We start from the raw sequence: 17,919 nt of genomic DNA on the forward strand, positions 1-17,919 counted from the left end.
GCCCGCCCCCTGCGCAGCCCTTGGCTTTGCACACCAGACTCCGAAAGGCTCTTTACTGTGTGGCCGAGGCCTCAGCAGCGTTTGGCACATTTACAAAAGAGACTGAAAAGGGGGATGGCAGCACAATGCTGCGGGAAGGGGGTGCCTGGCAGAAACATGCAGTTCCTGGGGCAGCGGGGCCAGCTGGGCTGGGCTGGGGGGGCTCCCAAAGCAGAGGGCTCCCCGGTCCAGTCTCACCACCATCCTGCCTGCCTGGCCGTGGGGAAATCCTGGCTCACTCCGTAATAAGTTAATACAAATCACAGCAAGAGAAATATATACAAGGCGTGAGCCTCTGCCCGCAGCAGTGCTCTGGGCAGGGGCTCCTGCCCTGCCCTGCCCCAGGGTCCCCCGGCCACTATAAAAATCCAGTCGCCAGCAAAATAGCGACGGTCTCTGATGCTGCAGGGGTCCCCGCATCCCTGAGGCAGCCCAGCCTTTGCCCAAAGGCTGGAGCCAGTGTCCTGTCTCCCATCAAAACATTTTGTGGGGGATGCACCCTGCCAGTGCAGCTCCTGTTGGACAGGCAACAATTGCCAGTATCACCTTGGGAGCCACCTGGCTGTGGCAGTCTCTGCCCCAGGACCACCCCAGTCCAGCTTGGGAAAAAGGAGTGGCGAGCCGCTCTGGGGTGTAGGGAGGGTGGCTAGGGCAAGAGGATCTTCTGAGGAGGCAGGTTTTGGGAAGCACTGCCTGGGAGCTGCTCCTGGGGACAGGATGGGACAGGGCACACATGCTCAGGGGATTCCCTGCTGGGAAAAGGCCCATGGGACCTGCTCTTTGAGGAAGGGACATAGGGGGCAGGCACTTGGGGAGTTGCTGGGGGTGCAGTGGGGTGGGGGCAGAAGTGGGGAGCTGCTCTTGGGAAAAGGGGGGACTCAAATATGGGGAATTGTTAAGATGCAGGATGAGCGTGCCCGGGCCATAAGGTAACGCACAGCAGTGGGGGCTCAGGGACCCACCACCCCAGCAGAGCCACTCGCACTGCACGTCCATGGGTTCTGGTCCTTGGGCTGAGTCCCTGCCAAAGGGCTTCCCCAGCACCTTTGGGCCCCACAGGCAGCTGGGGCTTCCTCAGACAAGTCCCAGTGTCTCCAAGAAGGGTCTCTCCATCTGCAGCCCCAAGCTGCATGTGGCCACTTGGGGCAGAGGACGAAGTCCGGCCTGTCCCAGAGGTTCTGTCAGAGCAGGCTGGGGTGCTGGTGTTGCTCGAGGTCACTGGGTTGGCTTATACCCTCACAGCAGGGCCAGAGCCCGTGGTGAGGGGCACGGTGGAGCTGCAGTCATAGTCCAGGTCCACCACGGCATGGGAGCTGGCGATGAGGCTGTTCAGCGACGGTCCTGTCTGCCGCTCTCGGAAACTCTGGATGTAGCTCTGTGAGAGAGGGGGAACAGAAAGTGAGGGGGGCTCTACTCCTGGAACACTCTACCCCACCCCACTTTGAATGCTGCCACAGCCCCTCCCTGGCCCCCTTCAAAAATCGCCCAGTGGAATCCCCAGCATACAGGGCCTCCATTGGCTGGCCACAGCAGGGAGCACAGCTTTATCCCTCCCCTGGGCATTTTGCACCCTACCTACTGCTTATTTCTACTATGCCCACAATGCTCTTGACCAGCAGCTTTCATTTGCTTGCAAAGGCTGAAGTGCTCCATGGCAGTAACGGCTCACTTTAGCTCTCCTTGAGTTGCTCAGTCTTTAGGACAGTCCAGTCCCATCCCTCAAAGAGCTCAGATGTTAGCTGATGCCTGGGCACCTCTCCATGCCCCAGCCCACCCACGTGGAGAACGAATGGCTGTGGAGACTGGGGGAGATCTCTACCCTGGCTGCGGGACTCACGGGGGAAAGCACGTCCCCATCAAAGCGGCGCACGGGGTTGGGCTTGCGGCGGTAAGCAGGCTCGGGCGGGTGGGCTTTGTGCTGGTGGGGTGGTGGGTGGTGGGGTCTCCGCTTCTTCTTCTTCTCCTTTCGGTCTTCCCGCTGCTTGATGCGCATCAGCTGCACGCGGCGCTGCTGCCGGCTGATGATCACTGTGGAGCAGAGCGGGCAGTGAGCACTGGGGAGCACATCCAAACGACCCCCGCAGCCAAACCAGCACCAGCTTTGTGCAACCAGACCTCCCTTGGGTGGTGTGCCGCCACTGAGTCCTGAACCTCGTATCTGTCCTTGTGGAGCAGGTGCTGGAAACATCCACCCCAGTCCCCAGGTTCCGAGCTCCTACACTCACCCTGTGCCATGCCCATCTGCCCCACTCCCCACACACCTTCTGTATGGGAATAGCCTTCGCCTGTGACCTTCCACTGGACCAGGACACCCAGCGTGGTGAGGAGCGGCCAGATGCCCAGGATGACCCAGCTGTACCAGCACACGGGGCGAGCAGGGGCCACCTTGATGCGCTCATAGATGTACTGCACCAGGAGGAAGAGCTCGATGAAGTAGTCGACAGTGACGGTCATGATGGCGCTGCCAAAGACGGCGGTGGAGAGGGTGGTGAAGAAGCGCTGCCACTGCAGGGTGAGGACAGCAAAGAGCATCCCCACACCCAAGAGCAGCGCGATGGGGATCCACACCGTTGGTGGGTGGTAGAATTGCTCCATCACCACCAGCGTGGCCACCGCCAGCAGCAGCCCCAGGAGCAGCCCCACCATGAAGAGGCCAACGCTGCGCACCAGCATGGTGACCAGCCCACACAAGACTCCAATGCCCAACCCAATTCCCACTGAGGCCTCCACGCTCAGCTGTGTGTCCAGCACCCTCTCCTTGTAGCACAGCATGAAGATGATGATAGAGCCGAACATCAGCCCCGTCAGGAACATGACAGCCTTGAAGCAGCGGTAGCCTGTGGAGAGACCACCACAGTCAGGGAGTGGATGGCCAGCACCCCCAGCCCAGCACCCTCTGCCCTCCTTCCCACTTGCCCCACCAGCAGTCGGGCTGGCCTGGCTCACCAAAGAAGCAGTAGATGATGCCAAAAAGGCAGCACATAGCGCACACCACTGAGGGCACCACCTGGTAGCGACGCTCAATTTCCTGCTGGCAGCTGTGCCCCCACTCCTGGCCTGGCTCGTGCGGCAGCAGCTTGAACCGCAGCGTCTGCACAGTTGCAGTCATGGCTCTGGGGACTCCTGGGAGAGGCATCAAAATCTCCACTCCTGCCTCATAGCTCGCCGGCAGAACTGTGTCCCGGCACCTGCCCCACCTGGTGGGAGAGAGACAAGGACAATGGAGGAACTGGTGGCATGTGCCAGGCAGCGGTCACACCTCTCAGCACCCGGCCACCAGAAATCCTGCTCAGTCCCTCCACTACGTGGGTAGGAAGGGAGGGAATGGAGGAACAGCCTCATCAGTGGGGGTGCAAACTGTCACCCAATGTGTGGCTGAAGGGATGTGCTGTCCCCAGAGAGCCTGTCTGTACCCTGGGAATTGTGTGTCACTTAATAATTTGTTTGTGGCTTCAATTTTCCTGCTCATGCCTCTCTTGCACCATTCCCCTGTTAGATTAACAGGAGACTTCCACAACTTGGTATTTTCTGCCTGTGAAGTAATTATGCTCAGTAATTAAGTCACCCCTCAGTCTTCTATTTTTATAGGCTAAACAGATTGAGCTCTTTAAGCTTGTACTCCAAGGCATTTTCTCCAATCCTCTAATCATATTTCTGGCTATTTTTCATCTCTGCTCCAGCTCCCACTGTCCTTGTAAAAACAAATTGGGCCTTCACACTAGATCCAGCCCTCCCATGTGAATCCATGGGGCTGGAAGGGCACCAGCTGTAGCTGGCACTGCCCCTAACCCAAGGGCTCACCCGTAATGCGGTGGCTGTGCTGGGATGCTGAGCAAACAGTTACCGGCCCCCTGCAGTGCCTACACAGACGGAGGGGTCATAATCCCCTGCAAAGACTGATCCAGCTTCAGTTTAAACCTAATTACAGCATCCGTCTGCCTGCTCCCACCTGGAGCCAGTTCTAACCCCCTTTACCCCCTTTAGTCCCTTTACAGGCTCATTTGGTTTAGAATGGGTTTATTGTCACAAATTGTCCCCAGGCCAGCATCACTCCTTCCAAGTGCCAAGTTTGTGCGGCCAGTTCAGGACAGCTCACAAAAAGAGCGCTCTGGGAAGGAGCTGGGAAGAGGGCAAAGGCTGCAGTCATGGCTTTCTGTTGCCCAGCATCTTGCTGCTGCCCAGGCGGGCTCCACTGGCACTTCATCCCTTGCCGACAGCCTCCTTCCTCCCTTTGGCTGGAGAAGGCAACACTAGCCAGGGCAAATCCCCGTGGGGAAGCCGAGCACAGAGCCTAATCCCAAGGAAGCAGGCGGGTAGGGAGCAGGCAGCCAAGCGCTGGGCCCCTGCTCGAGCCCCCGGGGGGACGCTAAGCAGGATTGGACTTTATCCGCAGAGCCCAGCAGAGAAGCTCTGGCCCTGGTGGGGACAGGCGATGGTGTGTGGAGCGAGAGCAGGGCTCTGCCAGGCGGGAATACCGGGGATGCGGCATGGCACGGCTGGCCGACCGGTGTGGGGATGGCACGGGATGGCACGCGATGGCACGGGACGCCATGGGATGGCACGGGATGCGGGCAGGGCTGCGGGCAGCGGTGCGGGCGGCTCGCGGCGCCCATTGGCGCGGGCACTGTTGCTAGGGGAGCCCAGCGCCTGCTCATTGGCGCCGGGACTTACCCACCTGCTGCCGCCCGCCCCGGGCCCCCCGAACCCCCTCCCCTCCCCGCGGGCCGCGGCGAGCCGGGGGCAGCGCCCGGGGCACAGCCCCGCCGCGGCGCCCGCATGGCCCGCACCGCCGCCCCCGGCCGGGCCCCGCTGCCCCCGCCGGGCTGCCGGGCCCCGGACCGCCGGGGCGGGCGCGGCGTTGCCGAGCGACGGCCGCAAAGGCCGCCGGGGCGCGGGGCCGCTCCGCCCCTCTCTTTGTTCGGGGCGGGGGTCCCGGGGGCGCTCCGCCGGGCCCCCCGCACGCCCATCCTCGGCTCCGCGCTCGCTCCGCCGGACGACGGGAGGATCGGGAGCCAGGTGCCCCAGCCCTTCCCCCGAGGGGTCCGGCGCGTCACCCGGCTGCCGGATCCCCTCGTGCCGCCCCCCCTCTGCCGCTCCGCCCGCTCCCACCTGCGCTCCCGGCGCGGCAGCGGCGGCGGCCCCGCGGCGCCCGGCGCTCCCGGCGCTCCCGGCGCTCCCGGCCGCGGACCCCGCGCATGGTGGCGGCGCGGCCGCCGCGCGGTGCTGAGCGGACAGCTCCGCTGACGTCACCGCGCCGTCAGCGCGCGCCGGGGCGGGGCCTCGGGGGCCGAGGCGGGGCCTCTGCAGGGGGCGGGGCTGAGGTGGGATGAATTGGGGGTGCACTGGGGTACGCCTTGAGGTGTGAAGTGGGATGTAAATTAAAGTGGGGTGTACATTGGGGTGTAAAATGGGGGCACATTGGGGTGTAAAGTGAGGTGTATATTGGGATCTAAAGTGGGGTGTATATTGAGGGGTGCACTGGAATGTACATCAGGGTATGCACCGGGGTGCCGTGTCCTGTGCCGTGGCATGTGCCGGGGACTCAGCCCAGGGCTGTGTGTGCAGTGTGGCACCGCAGACCCCAGACTGGCCCATGTGTGCCATGTGCTTGGCGTGCAGCTGCTCTGGGGGGACAGAGCAGTGATATGCAGGGGTGTGGATGTGGGAACTGCAGGGTAATGTGTCAGGTGGGACCTTACAGTGCAGAGTGCAAGCAGCTGTGCCAGGGCCATGGGGGCTGGAGTGCCTGCATTCCAGAGGGGGCAAATGCACATGTCAGGGGCATCTAGAGCAGCTGCCCACTCATCCCCCATGAGCAGACGGGAGATACAGGCAGGGCAAGCAGGTGGGGGCACATGGTGCTCTGCAGAGGCAGTGCTCTCTGGAGCTGGCACCTCCTGGCTGTAGCGCCTAGGGACCCCCGGGAAATCCTGGCACACAGAAGACTCTTGGCAGCAGCTGCCGTTCCCCCTGGCAGCCCCTTCCCAGCCCCATGCCAACACTGGGGAGACAAAGGCGGGAGCTGCAGCTGGCGGGGGGCTGAGAAGGGGCTGCTGGAGGAACGGCACTGCTGCCTTCCCGCTGCTTCCCTACAGAACCTTCTATGGCTGCCAGGCATGGGGGCCCTGGGCTCAGCCACTGCCAGGCAAACTCTGGGGAGCTGTGTGCTCTGCCCTCAGCTTCCCATGCAAGTTTCCTGAGCTCAGAGTCTGGAAACTTCATTACTTTCTCTGATCTTAACCTCTGTCTGAATGTAAGATCAGATCAACAGGGTCATTTTAGAATGAAACCTTTCATCACTCACATAAAATGATCAGGGTTTCTATAAGGTGGGTAAAGTTAAATATTCCAACCCATAAAGGAAATCAAATACATATATTTCTAATGCATTTTGCTAGGTACAGAAAACATGATACTTTGCATTTTTTATCATCCTGGCTGCTTTTTGACGTCTGTGCATGGGAGATCTCTGTTCGTTTCTTAACTCTGCACCTCTTTTTCCTTCTGGTATCTCCTCATCCTATCATGTTCTCTCTGATTCTAGTTTTTATATGTTCTTCATTAAATTGCCATCCATGTGACCGCTTTTGCCTATTGCTTGTTTTAGTCTATTCAAGAGTAAAAAGGCCTGTGAAAAGCAGCCAGGCTTGGATGATGGTCTAGTATCTCAGGGGGGTGGGCTGCTGCCAACCGCTTTCCGATGAAAACAGGCTGCTTTGTTTTAGAAAATGAAAGAGATCCTGGAACTGAGTGGGCCCCCATGTGCCCTCAGTGACCTGCAGCGCTCTGTGGCTGCTGGTGCTCCCTAGGGCAAGTGGACTGTGTTTCACGGGGAGGGTGGAATGGACTCCCCACCCAGAGTAAATCCAGAGGCACTTGAGAGTCCCAATGGCTGCAAGGCTGTGGAAGTGAAGTCTTGAGCTGGGAATGCGTGGAAAGGCCCGGTCCTCCTTCTTGTCCTTATTCAGCAATGCCTGGCACTGAGCAGACATGTAGGGCTGCTTGCCTTGCAGCTTCTGGTTTGGATCATTCCATTGCTTGAAGCACCGTCTGTGCAGCAAACTCTGCCCAGATACGGTTCCTTCAGCTTTGTCTGCCCCAGCGGCTCTTTCTGGATGCGATGGTGGATCTATGCTGCAAGACAGCTCAGAGTGGGATGGCGACCCGGTCGCAGCTGGAGGAGCTCCCTTTGCCCCGTTTGAAGCACATGATAAAGCTCGCTGCTGCTGGCGTCTCCTGATATCTGCCTGTTCTCCTCCTTTCCCGGGATGGTTTGCTTCTGTGCATCCTAAGATCTTCCAGCCGCCGTTTGCCCTCCTGGTGTGCTCTGACCTCAAACACTCAGCCCCTCACTCTTCCCCCCGACGACTCAGCTACACCGAGGCGACGACCCTCGGGCAATGATTTGGGGAACATGGCGGTTCGAACCCACCAAGAATTCACCAACGCCATGGTTTGGGCTGTCCCAGGCAGGAGACACACGGTCTCGCGGAGGTCCCCGTGTCCCGGGCACAAAAGGCGGGGGAAATACACCCTAAAGCCCTCTCAGGTGGCGGTTCCCGTCGGAGGCGCCTTCCGCTCTGTGAGCCGGCAGCCCGGGCCTGAGGCGCTGCCCTACCGCCCCGCAGCGCCGGGGGCGCTCACGGCGGCGCAGCCGGCGCGGGGCACGGGGCGCGGGGCGCGGGGAACGGCCCAGCCCCGCCGCGCCACCCCCCGCCCGGCCGCTGCCCCGCGGTTTCCCGGCAACGTGGCCCCGCCCCCACGCGTGCCCCGCCCCGGTTGGCCGCCCCGCCCCGTGACGCGCCGCTGGCCGCGTGGGCCATTGGCCGCGGCGGGTGACGCGCGGCAGGGCGGGGCTCGCGGGTGACACGTCGGACGGCGGCGCCGCCAGCGGCAGCGGCAGCCGGCCCCGGTCGTGGTCCCGTCCCGGCCATGCGGCTGTCGCTGGTGTTGTCGGTGCTGCGGCCCGCCGGGCCCGTCGCCATCGGTGTCTCGCTGGGCTTCACCCTCAGCCTGCTCAGCGTCACCTGGGTGGAGGAGCCCTGCGGGCCGCCGCCGCGCCCCGCCACCCGCCCGCACCCCGACGGCGGCCCCGCGCCGCCCCCCGGCCCCGCCAACGGCAACGCGGCGCGCAGGCCCAACGCCGTGCCCGCCGCGCTGGGCGCTGACAACTGGGAGCCCCGCGTCGTGCCCTACCGCCCACCCAGCCCCGGCAGGGCCGCCAAGAAGGCCGTCAGGTGCGGGGGGGCCGGGCCGGGCTGGGGGACTCGAGCCGCCGCTCACCGGGGTTTGTCTGGGGTAGCTGCGGGCGAGCTTCAGGTACCTGCCTTGCTGGGGCTGGGGGACTTTACAGGGGGGCTTTGCCCTCTCTTCAGCCTAGGGCTGCAGATGGGTTGTTCTCACTGAGAGTGCCTTTCCCAGCTGCCTCCTTTCCTCCCCTGTGCCCGACTTCACCTTACCCCCAGCCCGCAGCGAGGAGCCGCCTGCCCATGCCGGTGCCCGCTGTGGGAGGCTGCCTGCTGCAGCACATGCTGCCCGGCACCCTGCGACGGTCCCCTCGTGTCTGAGCAGGGACCCCTCCCGTAGCGGCACGTCCCCACCCAGCGCTGCGAACGCCAGCCTACTCCGGAGTCGGCTGCAGCCCCTGGATGGCAGGGAGCAGGCAGTGAAAGGGCCTCCTTGTCCTGGCGAGGCGGTGGGCGGATGAAGGGGGCTGAATGCGGCCACTGTGTGCCAGGCAGCGGTTGGGGGACGTGATGGGGGGGTCGCTTCCTGCTCCTGCGCCAGACTGGGAGAATTAAACCTGAAAGTCATTGTGAGTGTGACAGCTGGGGGCCGTGGTGGGGAGGGGGACACAACCAGCCCCCTTGCTGGCTTCAGCAATCTGTGTGGGGGCTGGCTTCCCTAGGGGGGCAGCACAGGCTCTCCTGCCTGCCTGATTTAGGTTAGTATGGCTGGCAGGGGTGGCAGGAAGGTGCTTCTCACTTCGGACCTGGTTGGGGTGTCTGATGGGTCATGTCCCTGCTAGAGCTGGATCGTGCAGCCCTGTTTCCTACTTTTAGCTGTGCTCAGCCTTTTAAGAGCATCTGTTTTGAGCAGGACTGGCCAGCTTATGGGAAGGTAGTATCCCTTTTAATCGCTAGTTGACAGGGGACCTCAGCAAAGTGCTCTGCGGTGCCTCTGACACAGGTGTAGTGGCAGGTGCTGACACTGGGGTGATGTCTTGTGTGCGTGGCTGAAGCCTGGGAGCAGTTCCTGCAGAGGAACTGAGGTCGGTGCCATTGGTTACAGCAGGGAGGGCGCAGGCTGGGGTGGGTTGCAGTGCCCTAGGGGCCATACATTGTTTTCTTCTTGCAGGACCCGGTACATTAGCACAGAGCTGGGGATGCGGCAGCGGCTCTTCGTGGGCGTGCTGACCTCCAAGAGCACGCTGAACACGCTGGGGGTGGCTGTGAACCGCACGCTGGCCCACCGCCTGGAGCGCCTGGTGTACTTCACGGGCACACGGGGCCGCAAGGTGCCCCACGGCATGACGGTGGTGACACACAGTGACGAGCGGCCCATCTGGAACATGTACCAGACCGTCCGGTACCTTCTGGACCACTACGTGAACGATTTCGACTGGTTCTTCCTGGTGCAGGACGATACCTACACGGAGGCGCACCGCATCAGCCGCCTGGTCGCCCACCTCAGCATTGACACCCACCTCTACCTGGGTCGTCCCGAGGAGTTCATCGGCGGAGACACTGAGGGACGTTATTGCTATGGAGGGTTTGGCTACTTGCTGTCCCGCAGCCTCCTCCTGCTCCTGCAGCAGCACCTGGAGAGCTGCCGCAATGACATCCTCAGTGCCCGGCCTGATGAATGGCTGGGCCGCTGCATCATTGACTACACAGGTGTCAGCTGTGCTGAGGAACATGAGGTAGGTCCTGCGGAAGAGATGGCTGGATCCTGGCCCAGTGTTTTCCCTCCTCCCTGTGGGCTCTCTCAACCCTGGGAGGATGAGCTGTTGCACCCTGACATCCTTTGAGGTTGCTATGCTGGCATCTGGTGGTGTGGGAGTACAGGTTGGGGCTGGCTGTGACCTATCTCTCCTGGCTGGCACAGGGTCTGCATTACCACTATTTTGAGCTGGGGAAGAACGCAGACCCTGAACGGGAGACCGACCTCCGCTTCCAGAGCGCCTTCACTGTGCACCCTGTGCTGGATCCCCTCCAGATGTACCGGCTGCACAAGTACTTTGCACAGGTGGAGCTCGAGAGAACCTATCAGGAGATACAGCAGCTCCAGGTGAGACCTGGCTTGTCTGGGAGGGTCTTGGTTCTGTTTGTCATCCCTGTGTGCTTTCTGGTTTCTCTGGGTTTCTCCCCTGATCCTGCTGTTGGACAGGGTTAGCTGAGCTGATGTGGCTACAGAGGCAGTAGTGCTGTCTGGAAAGCAGTTTTGGACTTAGACGGGTCCTGAAGGTGCAGTGGTGGTTCAGGGTGATGAGACTGGAAGGGTGCAGAGTTCTGTCACAAAGGCTGGATAGGGTGGAGGAGAATACCTGAGGTGCTGGACAGGGGTCTGGTTGAGGGCAGAGTTTATCTGGCACTGCTTTTTGAGCTAGCTCTGGCTAATCTCGGAGTATCAGAAATCAGCTTGAGTACTGCCAGATCTGGAAGATCTGCTTGTGCCTGCTTTGGCTCTCACTCCTCCATCTCTTGTCTTGCAGATGGAGATCCAGAACGCCAGCAGCCTGTCTGCGGATGGGGACCACGTCGCCACATGGCCCATTGGCATCCCGCCCCCATTCCAGCCTAAAACGCGCTTTGAGGTGCTGCGCTGGGACTACTTCACAGAGGAGCAGGTCTATGCCTGTGTGGATGGCTCCCCCAAGTGTGAGCTGCATGGGGCGGATCTGGCGGACGTGGCCGATGTGGTGGCCACGGCCATGGAGGAGCTGAACCGCAAGTACCAGCCCGTGCTCCACGTGCGCAAGCAGCAGCTGGTGAACGGCTACCGGCGCTTCGACCCCACGCGCGGCATGGAGTACACGCTGGACCTTCAGGTGGAGGTGGTCACCCAGAAGGGGCACAGCCGCTCCGTCACGAAGCGAGTGCACCTGGTGCGGCCCCTCAGCGAGGTGGAGATCATCCCCATGCCCTATGTGACAGAGGCCAGTCGCATCAATGTCATCCTGCCGCTGACGGCCCACGACCGCGACTACGCTGCCCGCTTTCTGGAGGCTTACGCAGCAGCGGCTTTTGAGAGCAGTGAGAATGCAGTGCTCACCTTCCTCTTCATCTATGACCCCTTTGAGGCCCAGCAGGTCACCCAAAATGACATCTTTGCCTCTGTGAAGTCCCAGATCACCGAGTATGAGCGCAAGTACGCAGAGGTAAAGATCCCCTGGATCAGTGTTAAGACAGATGCACCCTCCCAAATCAAGGTCATGGACATTATCTCCAAGAAGCATCCTGTGGACACGCTTTTCTTCGTGGCTGGGGTGGGGACAGAGGTCACCATTGACTTCCTTAACCGCTGCCGGATGAACACCATAAACAACTGGCAGGTCTTCTTCCCCATCCACTTCCAGGGCTACAACCCAGCCATTGCTTACCACAACCAGGTGCCACCCACCACGCTGGACCTGCTGAGGGACATGGGGCGCTTTGACCGTGACGTCTTCCATGAAGCCTGCTTCTACAACGCCGACTACATGGCAGCACGCACCCGCATGGCAGGGGACGTGCAGGAGAATGAGGACATCCTGGAGACCCTGGACATCTACGACATGTTCATCAAGTACTCCAACCTGCACGTCTTCCGGGCTGTGGAGCCTGCCCTGCTGCAGCGCTACCGGCACCAGGCCTGCAACCCGCGGGTCAGCGAGGACATCTACCACCGCTGCGTGCAGAGCAGCCTGGAGGGCGTGGGCTCTCGCTCCCAGCTGGCCATGGTCCTTTTTGAGCAGGAGCAGGGCAACAGCACCTGAGCCCTGGTTGGTGGAGGGGCTGGCGCTGCCGTGTTATGCCTGCCTGCCTGCTCCACTTCTTCTTCTGCCCAAATCTGTCTTCCTTCTGCAGCGGCTGCAGAGATTGCTGGTGTCCAAGCTCGTGACTTGCCCCACTGGGGCTCCCCAGGCCGGGGTCTGCCAGCCCAGGGTGCCTGGGTCTTTCTCAAGCAGCCATGGCTGTGCAGACCCCCGGGCAAGATGGAGTCAGAGTCACTGAGGTGTAAGTTGGAATGCCTGGCTCCTCATTCAGAGGTGGCTGCTGGCCCCATCCCTCTGTGTTGGCCCTGCTGCTGAGCACTGGGGAGATGGGCTGCCCTGTCTCTTGCTGTCCCCCCTTAACTGGGGGAATGTAGAGCCCAAAGTTCTCCTTCTGCAGGGCCGTGACTGCTACAGGGCTTGGAGTAATCCCTCGTAGTTCCCCCAGTGTCCTGGGACTGTGCTCCATGCTCCTTTGGAGCATTGGCCTGGTTGTACAGGGAGGAACACGTCCCTGTGCCTGCCACAAGCTTGGGCAGTGGAATGGGGCACATCCCATCCCAAAAGAGCAATAAGGATGTTGGTTTGGGGGTTTTGCCACTTGGCAATGAGCTGGAGTGCTCCTGGCTGGTTGTGGTGTGAGGAAGTTGGGCCCCTGGGGCCGGTGGGTGTCGGGGGTGCCAGAGGGGATCCTGCTGATTTCACGTACCGTGAGCTGCTCCCCATGGGAACCATGACCCAGGCCGCTTCGGCCTTCGCAGTATTGATAGGACGTCGGAGGTCACAGCCTCAGACGAGAGCCTCCTGACAGAGGTGGGATCCCTCCCCACCGTGGGGCTGCCCTCAGGGCCGAGGGACACTGTGCCTGACACTGATGGGCATAGCAGAGGGTTTGGCTGTGCATCTCCTAAGGAGAAAGCGACTGAGGAGCCGCTCTCTGCTCCTGGTTTGTATTTAATAGGGGGGAAAGGAGGAGGGATGGGGTGCATTTACACTAATAAAATTGAGAGATATACTGGTGGGTCTGGCTGATTTTCTTATGAGACAACTGGTTGTTCTGCTGGGGGTCTTTGTGGTGGTAGGTGCTGGCTGCTTCTGTAAGTTCTGTCTGCAGCTGGCTGGACAGATTTCTTACAGAGATGCTTCCTTCCCCAAGCACCTGCAGCATCCTTTACATGAGCAGAGAGATGTCTGCTTCTTCCTAATGAGGCTGTGGGAGACCACTGCCTTATGGACAGGCTGGCAGGTGTTGTGCCAAGCACTTGGAAATACCTTCTTGAACCCCTGCAGGAGTCCTGAACTTCCTCTGATGTTCATGGTCTCTGGGGCTGTCCTGCTTTACCTGCTGCCATCACTGGTGGTGTGGCAGGATGCCACCAGTCCAGTGCAACATGCTGACTGCCCTGTCTTTCCTGTTGCTGTAAACTTGTGGTCCAACTGGCCAGTCCTCAGCCCTGTCTATGGGTGGAAAAGCACCCATAAAGGGCTGGTGCAGCTGTGTGTCCTCCCTCCTCTGCTGTCTCTGTAACAGCCTTTGTGGTATGTATGTGAATAACTGGGGACTCTTGGCCCATGTCAGAGCAGAGGTTGGCTTCTCAAGTGAGGTGAACTCTGCCTTCCAGGATCTGGGATCAGCTCTGAAGGAAACTCCCAGAAACTGATCTGAGCACTGTTTTGGATCACTGGTGCTGAATCTGCTCTCTGCATGGCTCTCACTCTTTTTCGGGCTTACTTACATCTCAGGGCTTCTCAGCACTTGTGTTTTCCAGTTCTTAGTTTAGTAGAGCACTGTTGTCCTGTCCTGGACTGTTTCATCATCTCCAGCTCCTGTATTTATTATGAGGTGTGGGGACTGTGTCCCTTGCCCATGCTGCCTGCTGCAGGCATTTTTTCATGACTCCATGTGCCTTTCCCACCAGCCCTTTACTCATCATGTTTTACTGCTTCATGAAACACATGTATCAAAGAGACACCCCCAAGAAAATTAACTGAACCTACTTGCTATTACTTATCAAGGCTTCTAGTGCTCAGCAAAACTCATGGAGAGCCCCTGGGCTGTGTGGTATGCCTTTTCCAAGGATACCTCATTTATCTCTTCCTGCTCCAGTCTCTGTATCCATGGTGTAGGAGTGTATATGTTTAAATATAATTTCATTATATTTCAGACAGTAACTTAGCTCATTCTGAGTATTTCTATTTTTGATCTTCCCTGAGCACATCCTTAATTCCCTTCAAGTGGAAATCTGGGGCAAAGGGAACAAGGCAGATGCAGGTGTGTTCCAGATACATTTATCCTCTGAAAAGCAGACCAAGTAGTAAGATGTGATTAGGCATTAGAAGAGTATCCAAATGGTAATAAAGCGGCTTCAAATCAAGTTGGCTGTGAAAAGAAACTCAGAATTGTCATTTAATTATCATGAGACTGTCTAGATAAAGTTGCTCTTGCCTCACTGCTGTTTGCCCAGACTGAGTTAAAGATATTTGCATACTTAATGCTCTGCGCTCTCAATACCAGCAGAGGCTCCCTGCTCTGACATATGCATGAGCAAGTGACAGTGCTTGTGGCACTCCCAGCATCGTTACTGCTCCCTTTTAAAGGGAGCTGGCAGGGTTTGAAGCTGTTTTAATGTTTGCCAGGCTATTTGCAGCATCAAAACCTGATGAAACCTCAAAGAAGGATGTGCAAAACTTTGGGAAGGGGGTTGACATGAGCAAGGTTAGCACTGGCTGTGAAGTGAGCATTGTCTGTGCTCACTGGGATGTGGCAGAGACCTGTGACGATAGGGACATGGGCACAGGTGCACTCTGTGGGCCCTACTAGGATTAGCAGGGTGGGAGGAGCAGCCCTGGGTGCTGATGTGGGTAGCTGAGAAAACAGACATTCTATGATCCCTCTTCAGGCTTGACCAGTACTTTCATACAATGTGTGGATTTTTGCACTTGTCCAGTTGGGGAAGCAGGGCAGTGAAAGGTCAATTTTACAAATGAGGCAGGAGAAAACTTGTCTCTTGGGTTGTAGACTTCTGCTTCCCTTGAGGAAATTTTTTAAGTGTTACTGGCTCACCGGCAATCAAGAGAGACGGAGCAATTTCCTCTTGGAAAGTTTTTCAGAAGAGACAGTGAAGGGGTGGTTCAGAACACTCTGAAGCACAAGAGGGAATGTCTGAATACACTGGGCCTGGGTTGGAACCTGCCCTCCCTCCTGCCTTCTCTCTCATTTCTGAACTGTGGCCAGAAAATAGACACAAAGTGGGGAAAACCCAAACTACTGCTGTTCTCTCCCCCACTGTGGTTTGTTTTCCTGTGTATGCAAACACATCAGCCAGCCTGTGAGCAGGGAAGGCAAAACCTACTTTTCTAGCCCTCTTTGGGTCACTTCAGGCTGTGCTAAACTCTGTGGCAAAGCTACTTCAGCCCCAGCAATATTAATCAGTTTGATGGCTGACCTTTGGGAGGATATGGGAATTGCAGCTGTGCCAGGAGAGGGCTGGAGGGCAAGGGGAAATGCAATGCCCTTTCTTCCCTGTGCTTTCCTTGGGAAGGGGCCAGTGGTGCCTGTCCTGCAGGAGCAGCTCTACTGACCACAGACCAGAACATTAACTCCAGCAAACATTTCCTCCTGTATCTAAGTGAAGGCAGAGGAAGCTGGTCTGCTTGAGGGGGAGCAGACAGGGACCTGCCAAGCTGTGCCTGCATCCAATGCCTTGGGTGTCCAGCATGCTGCTTATCTCCTCTGGAGGGTGTGAGGGGCTTTGGTTAGGGTTTTTTTCTGGCCAAGCTCAGGGAAATCAGAGCATTTCAGTGAAGACGGAAAGCTGTAGGTGCAGGCAGAGCTGCTGTCAGTGTGTGCCTGCCTGCAGGGGTATCCTTCCATGGGGTGTCAGCGTATCTGGCTATGCCCAGGGATGTCCCCTCTGGGCCCATGCCACCACACCACCTCAGCACTGGCAGAATACAAGACCCTGAAGCTCTGTCTGGGGGAAGAGGCAGGCAGCTTGCTTGGACTTTTAATTGCCTCCTTAGTTTTTCCAGCCTCCTTGCCCACTGTCAGAGGCTGAGTGCTGTGTGTCCCTTGCTTAGCCTGACTGATTGGCACCACCAGTCCATTTTTCCAGCAAAGGGGTCACAGGCAAATGATCAAAGAGAAAATCAGTGAGCTTGGCATTTGCATGTTATATAGACATGTTGAGAGTCACTCCTTTCTCCAGGTATTGCCTGTCACCATCAGCATCTCTGGGCAGGAGATGCTTGGGGAGGAGGTGACAGCAGTGTGGCCATGTCCCATTGCATTTTGGGGCTTATTTCCAAACCCTCTGCTCCCGAGATGGATGGGTTTTTTTTTCTTTGAAATACAGCTTTTCTATGAGAATAGCTGTAATAACTGTTCATGGTGGTAAAGTGCCATGAACAGTTTCCATGTTGGAAAGTGCCATGGGGAGATGCCTGTCCCATAAGACAGAAAAGATTCTTGCTGCCTGCTTTGTCCTGATGCCTACTCCCTACTGCCACTCCTGCTGTGTCTTCTGGGATTGTCACCTCTACCGTGACAGAAGCTGTCACCAGCACAGCCAGCCCTGCTGTGATCAGGTACTTGGCATTTGTCCAGAGCACTGTGCTCATTAAAATTAAGGGCCTGTTTTAGGGAAGTGGATCCCCTTGTAATTAAGCTCCAGCTATTTTCTGTGGTTCATTACAGGTGTTTCAAGCAGCACTATGCTGGGTGAGCCCCAGGTGGCAGCATCTCCATCTCTGGGGAGGACCAAGCGCCTGGTGGCCCTTGAACAGGCACAGCGTGAGAGGGGACACCCAGGAGCCACAGCAGTGGTGTTTGTGGTTGACCCTGGGCTACTAAACCTGGGTTATCCCACTGGCCCTCCTCAGCCCAGTGCCATCTGTGCTGGGACATGAGGCATGTCACAGGTGAGGGGTGGTGCTTGGGTTCACATCATCTGCCTGTCCTGTTTGGAGAAGTGGGAGACCCTACAGAAGCTGTCACTTCAGATAGCACCTGGAAGTTGTCAAATTAAAGAAGAGAAGTGCTGAGAGCAACAGAGAAAAATATGTGTCAAATCTTCATTAGGTCATCACTACAGGGCTCCTGGGAATGATCCTGAGGTTGTTTTGTTGGCATAGAAGCTGGGATGGGTCATGCATGAAGCTCAACCTTTCCTTCTGCCATGCTTCACTCCTGTGCATGGTGCTGGAGGAGCTGGAGGAATTGGAGGACATCCTGAGGAAGGACCTCATTGGCTCACCAGACAATCTTGTTCTCCTTGCTTGGTTCCTGTGACATGTCCCCACTGTAGAGCAGGAGGCTCAGTTACTCTCTTGGTGTGTGTGGAATGATGGGGCACCCTGGAGGGGCAGATGGGTCAGAGACTGGTAGTAGCGACAGTCTCATCCCAAAGGGATCCAATCCTCTTACTTGATGATAACAAGATGTGCAGCATGTAGCTATTTCCCCACTTTTCCCTTTAGCACCCAAGCTCAGTGCTCTTCTCACAGGTCATGGTGTGAGCTGTGGGATGTGGTCCTGTGTCCCAGCTGCACCCAGTTAACTCAGGCTTTTTCAGCCCTCACTGGTTTAGAGGGAAACCGGTGGTGTCTGGTGCTGGCTTGACCAAGCTTCTGTTTCCTACTGTGTCCCCTTTGTGCTGCAGGGTAGCTGGGACAGATGGTGAAAGTTCTGGAGAAGGCAGGAACTGGACAAGCACCTCTGTCAGGGAAAGCCCCAGCAGAGCTCCCCTTCCCCTCCACCCATCCTCTGTCTCCCCTGTTTCAGTTTCACACTGCACCCCTCATACATGAGTGCAGGGCTGTAAAGTGTTCCTGGGTCCCACCACCACCCCTCCTCTAGGGTGGTGTCTCACCCATCTCTTTGCCCCATCACCCCTTGCAGGCATCTC

General features: G+C 58.3%; 2 protein-coding genes across 3 annotated transcripts; one reads left to right on the plus strand and one right to left on the minus strand.

The window, feature by feature from the left end:
• Nucleotides 1–39: 39 nt before the first annotated feature.
• Nucleotides 40–5,276, minus strand: TMEM198 (transmembrane protein 198). 2 transcript variants are annotated; one of them, XM_079311220.1, is made up of 5 exons: nucleotides 5,149–5,276; nucleotides 2,986–3,236; nucleotides 2,301–2,876; nucleotides 1,877–2,067; nucleotides 40–1,414 (listed from the first exon to the last, which is right to left on the minus strand). In XM_079311220.1, exons 2-5 carry the CDS (start codon nucleotides 3,173–3,175, stop codon nucleotides 1,268–1,270), a joined length of 1,104 nt encoding a protein of 367 aa, XP_079167346.1. In that variant the 5' UTR covers nucleotides 3,176–3,236; nucleotides 5,149–5,276; the 3' UTR covers nucleotides 40–1,267. The 2 variants fall into 2 exon arrangements, with proteins under 2 accessions (XP_079167346.1, XP_079167347.1); XM_079311221.1 differs by lacking the exon at nucleotides 5,149–5,276 and adding an exon at nucleotides 4,715–4,729.
• Nucleotides 5,277–7,884: 2,608 nt separating this feature from the next.
• Nucleotides 7,885–13,359, plus strand: CHPF (chondroitin polymerizing factor). The gene is made up of 4 exons (XM_079310415.1): nucleotides 7,885–8,276; nucleotides 9,397–9,961; nucleotides 10,147–10,329; nucleotides 10,754–13,359. Exons 1-4 carry the CDS (start codon nucleotides 7,972–7,974, stop codon nucleotides 12,014–12,016), a joined length of 2,316 nt encoding a protein of 771 aa, XP_079166541.1. The 5' UTR covers nucleotides 7,885–7,971; the 3' UTR covers nucleotides 12,017–13,359.
• Nucleotides 13,360–17,919: the final 4,560 nt, after the last annotated feature.

The sequence above is a fragment of the Erithacus rubecula genome, assembly GCF_903797595.1.
Source record: "Erithacus rubecula genome assembly, chromosome: 8".
Taxonomy (NCBI): domain Eukaryota; kingdom Metazoa; phylum Chordata; class Aves; order Passeriformes; family Muscicapidae; genus Erithacus; species Erithacus rubecula.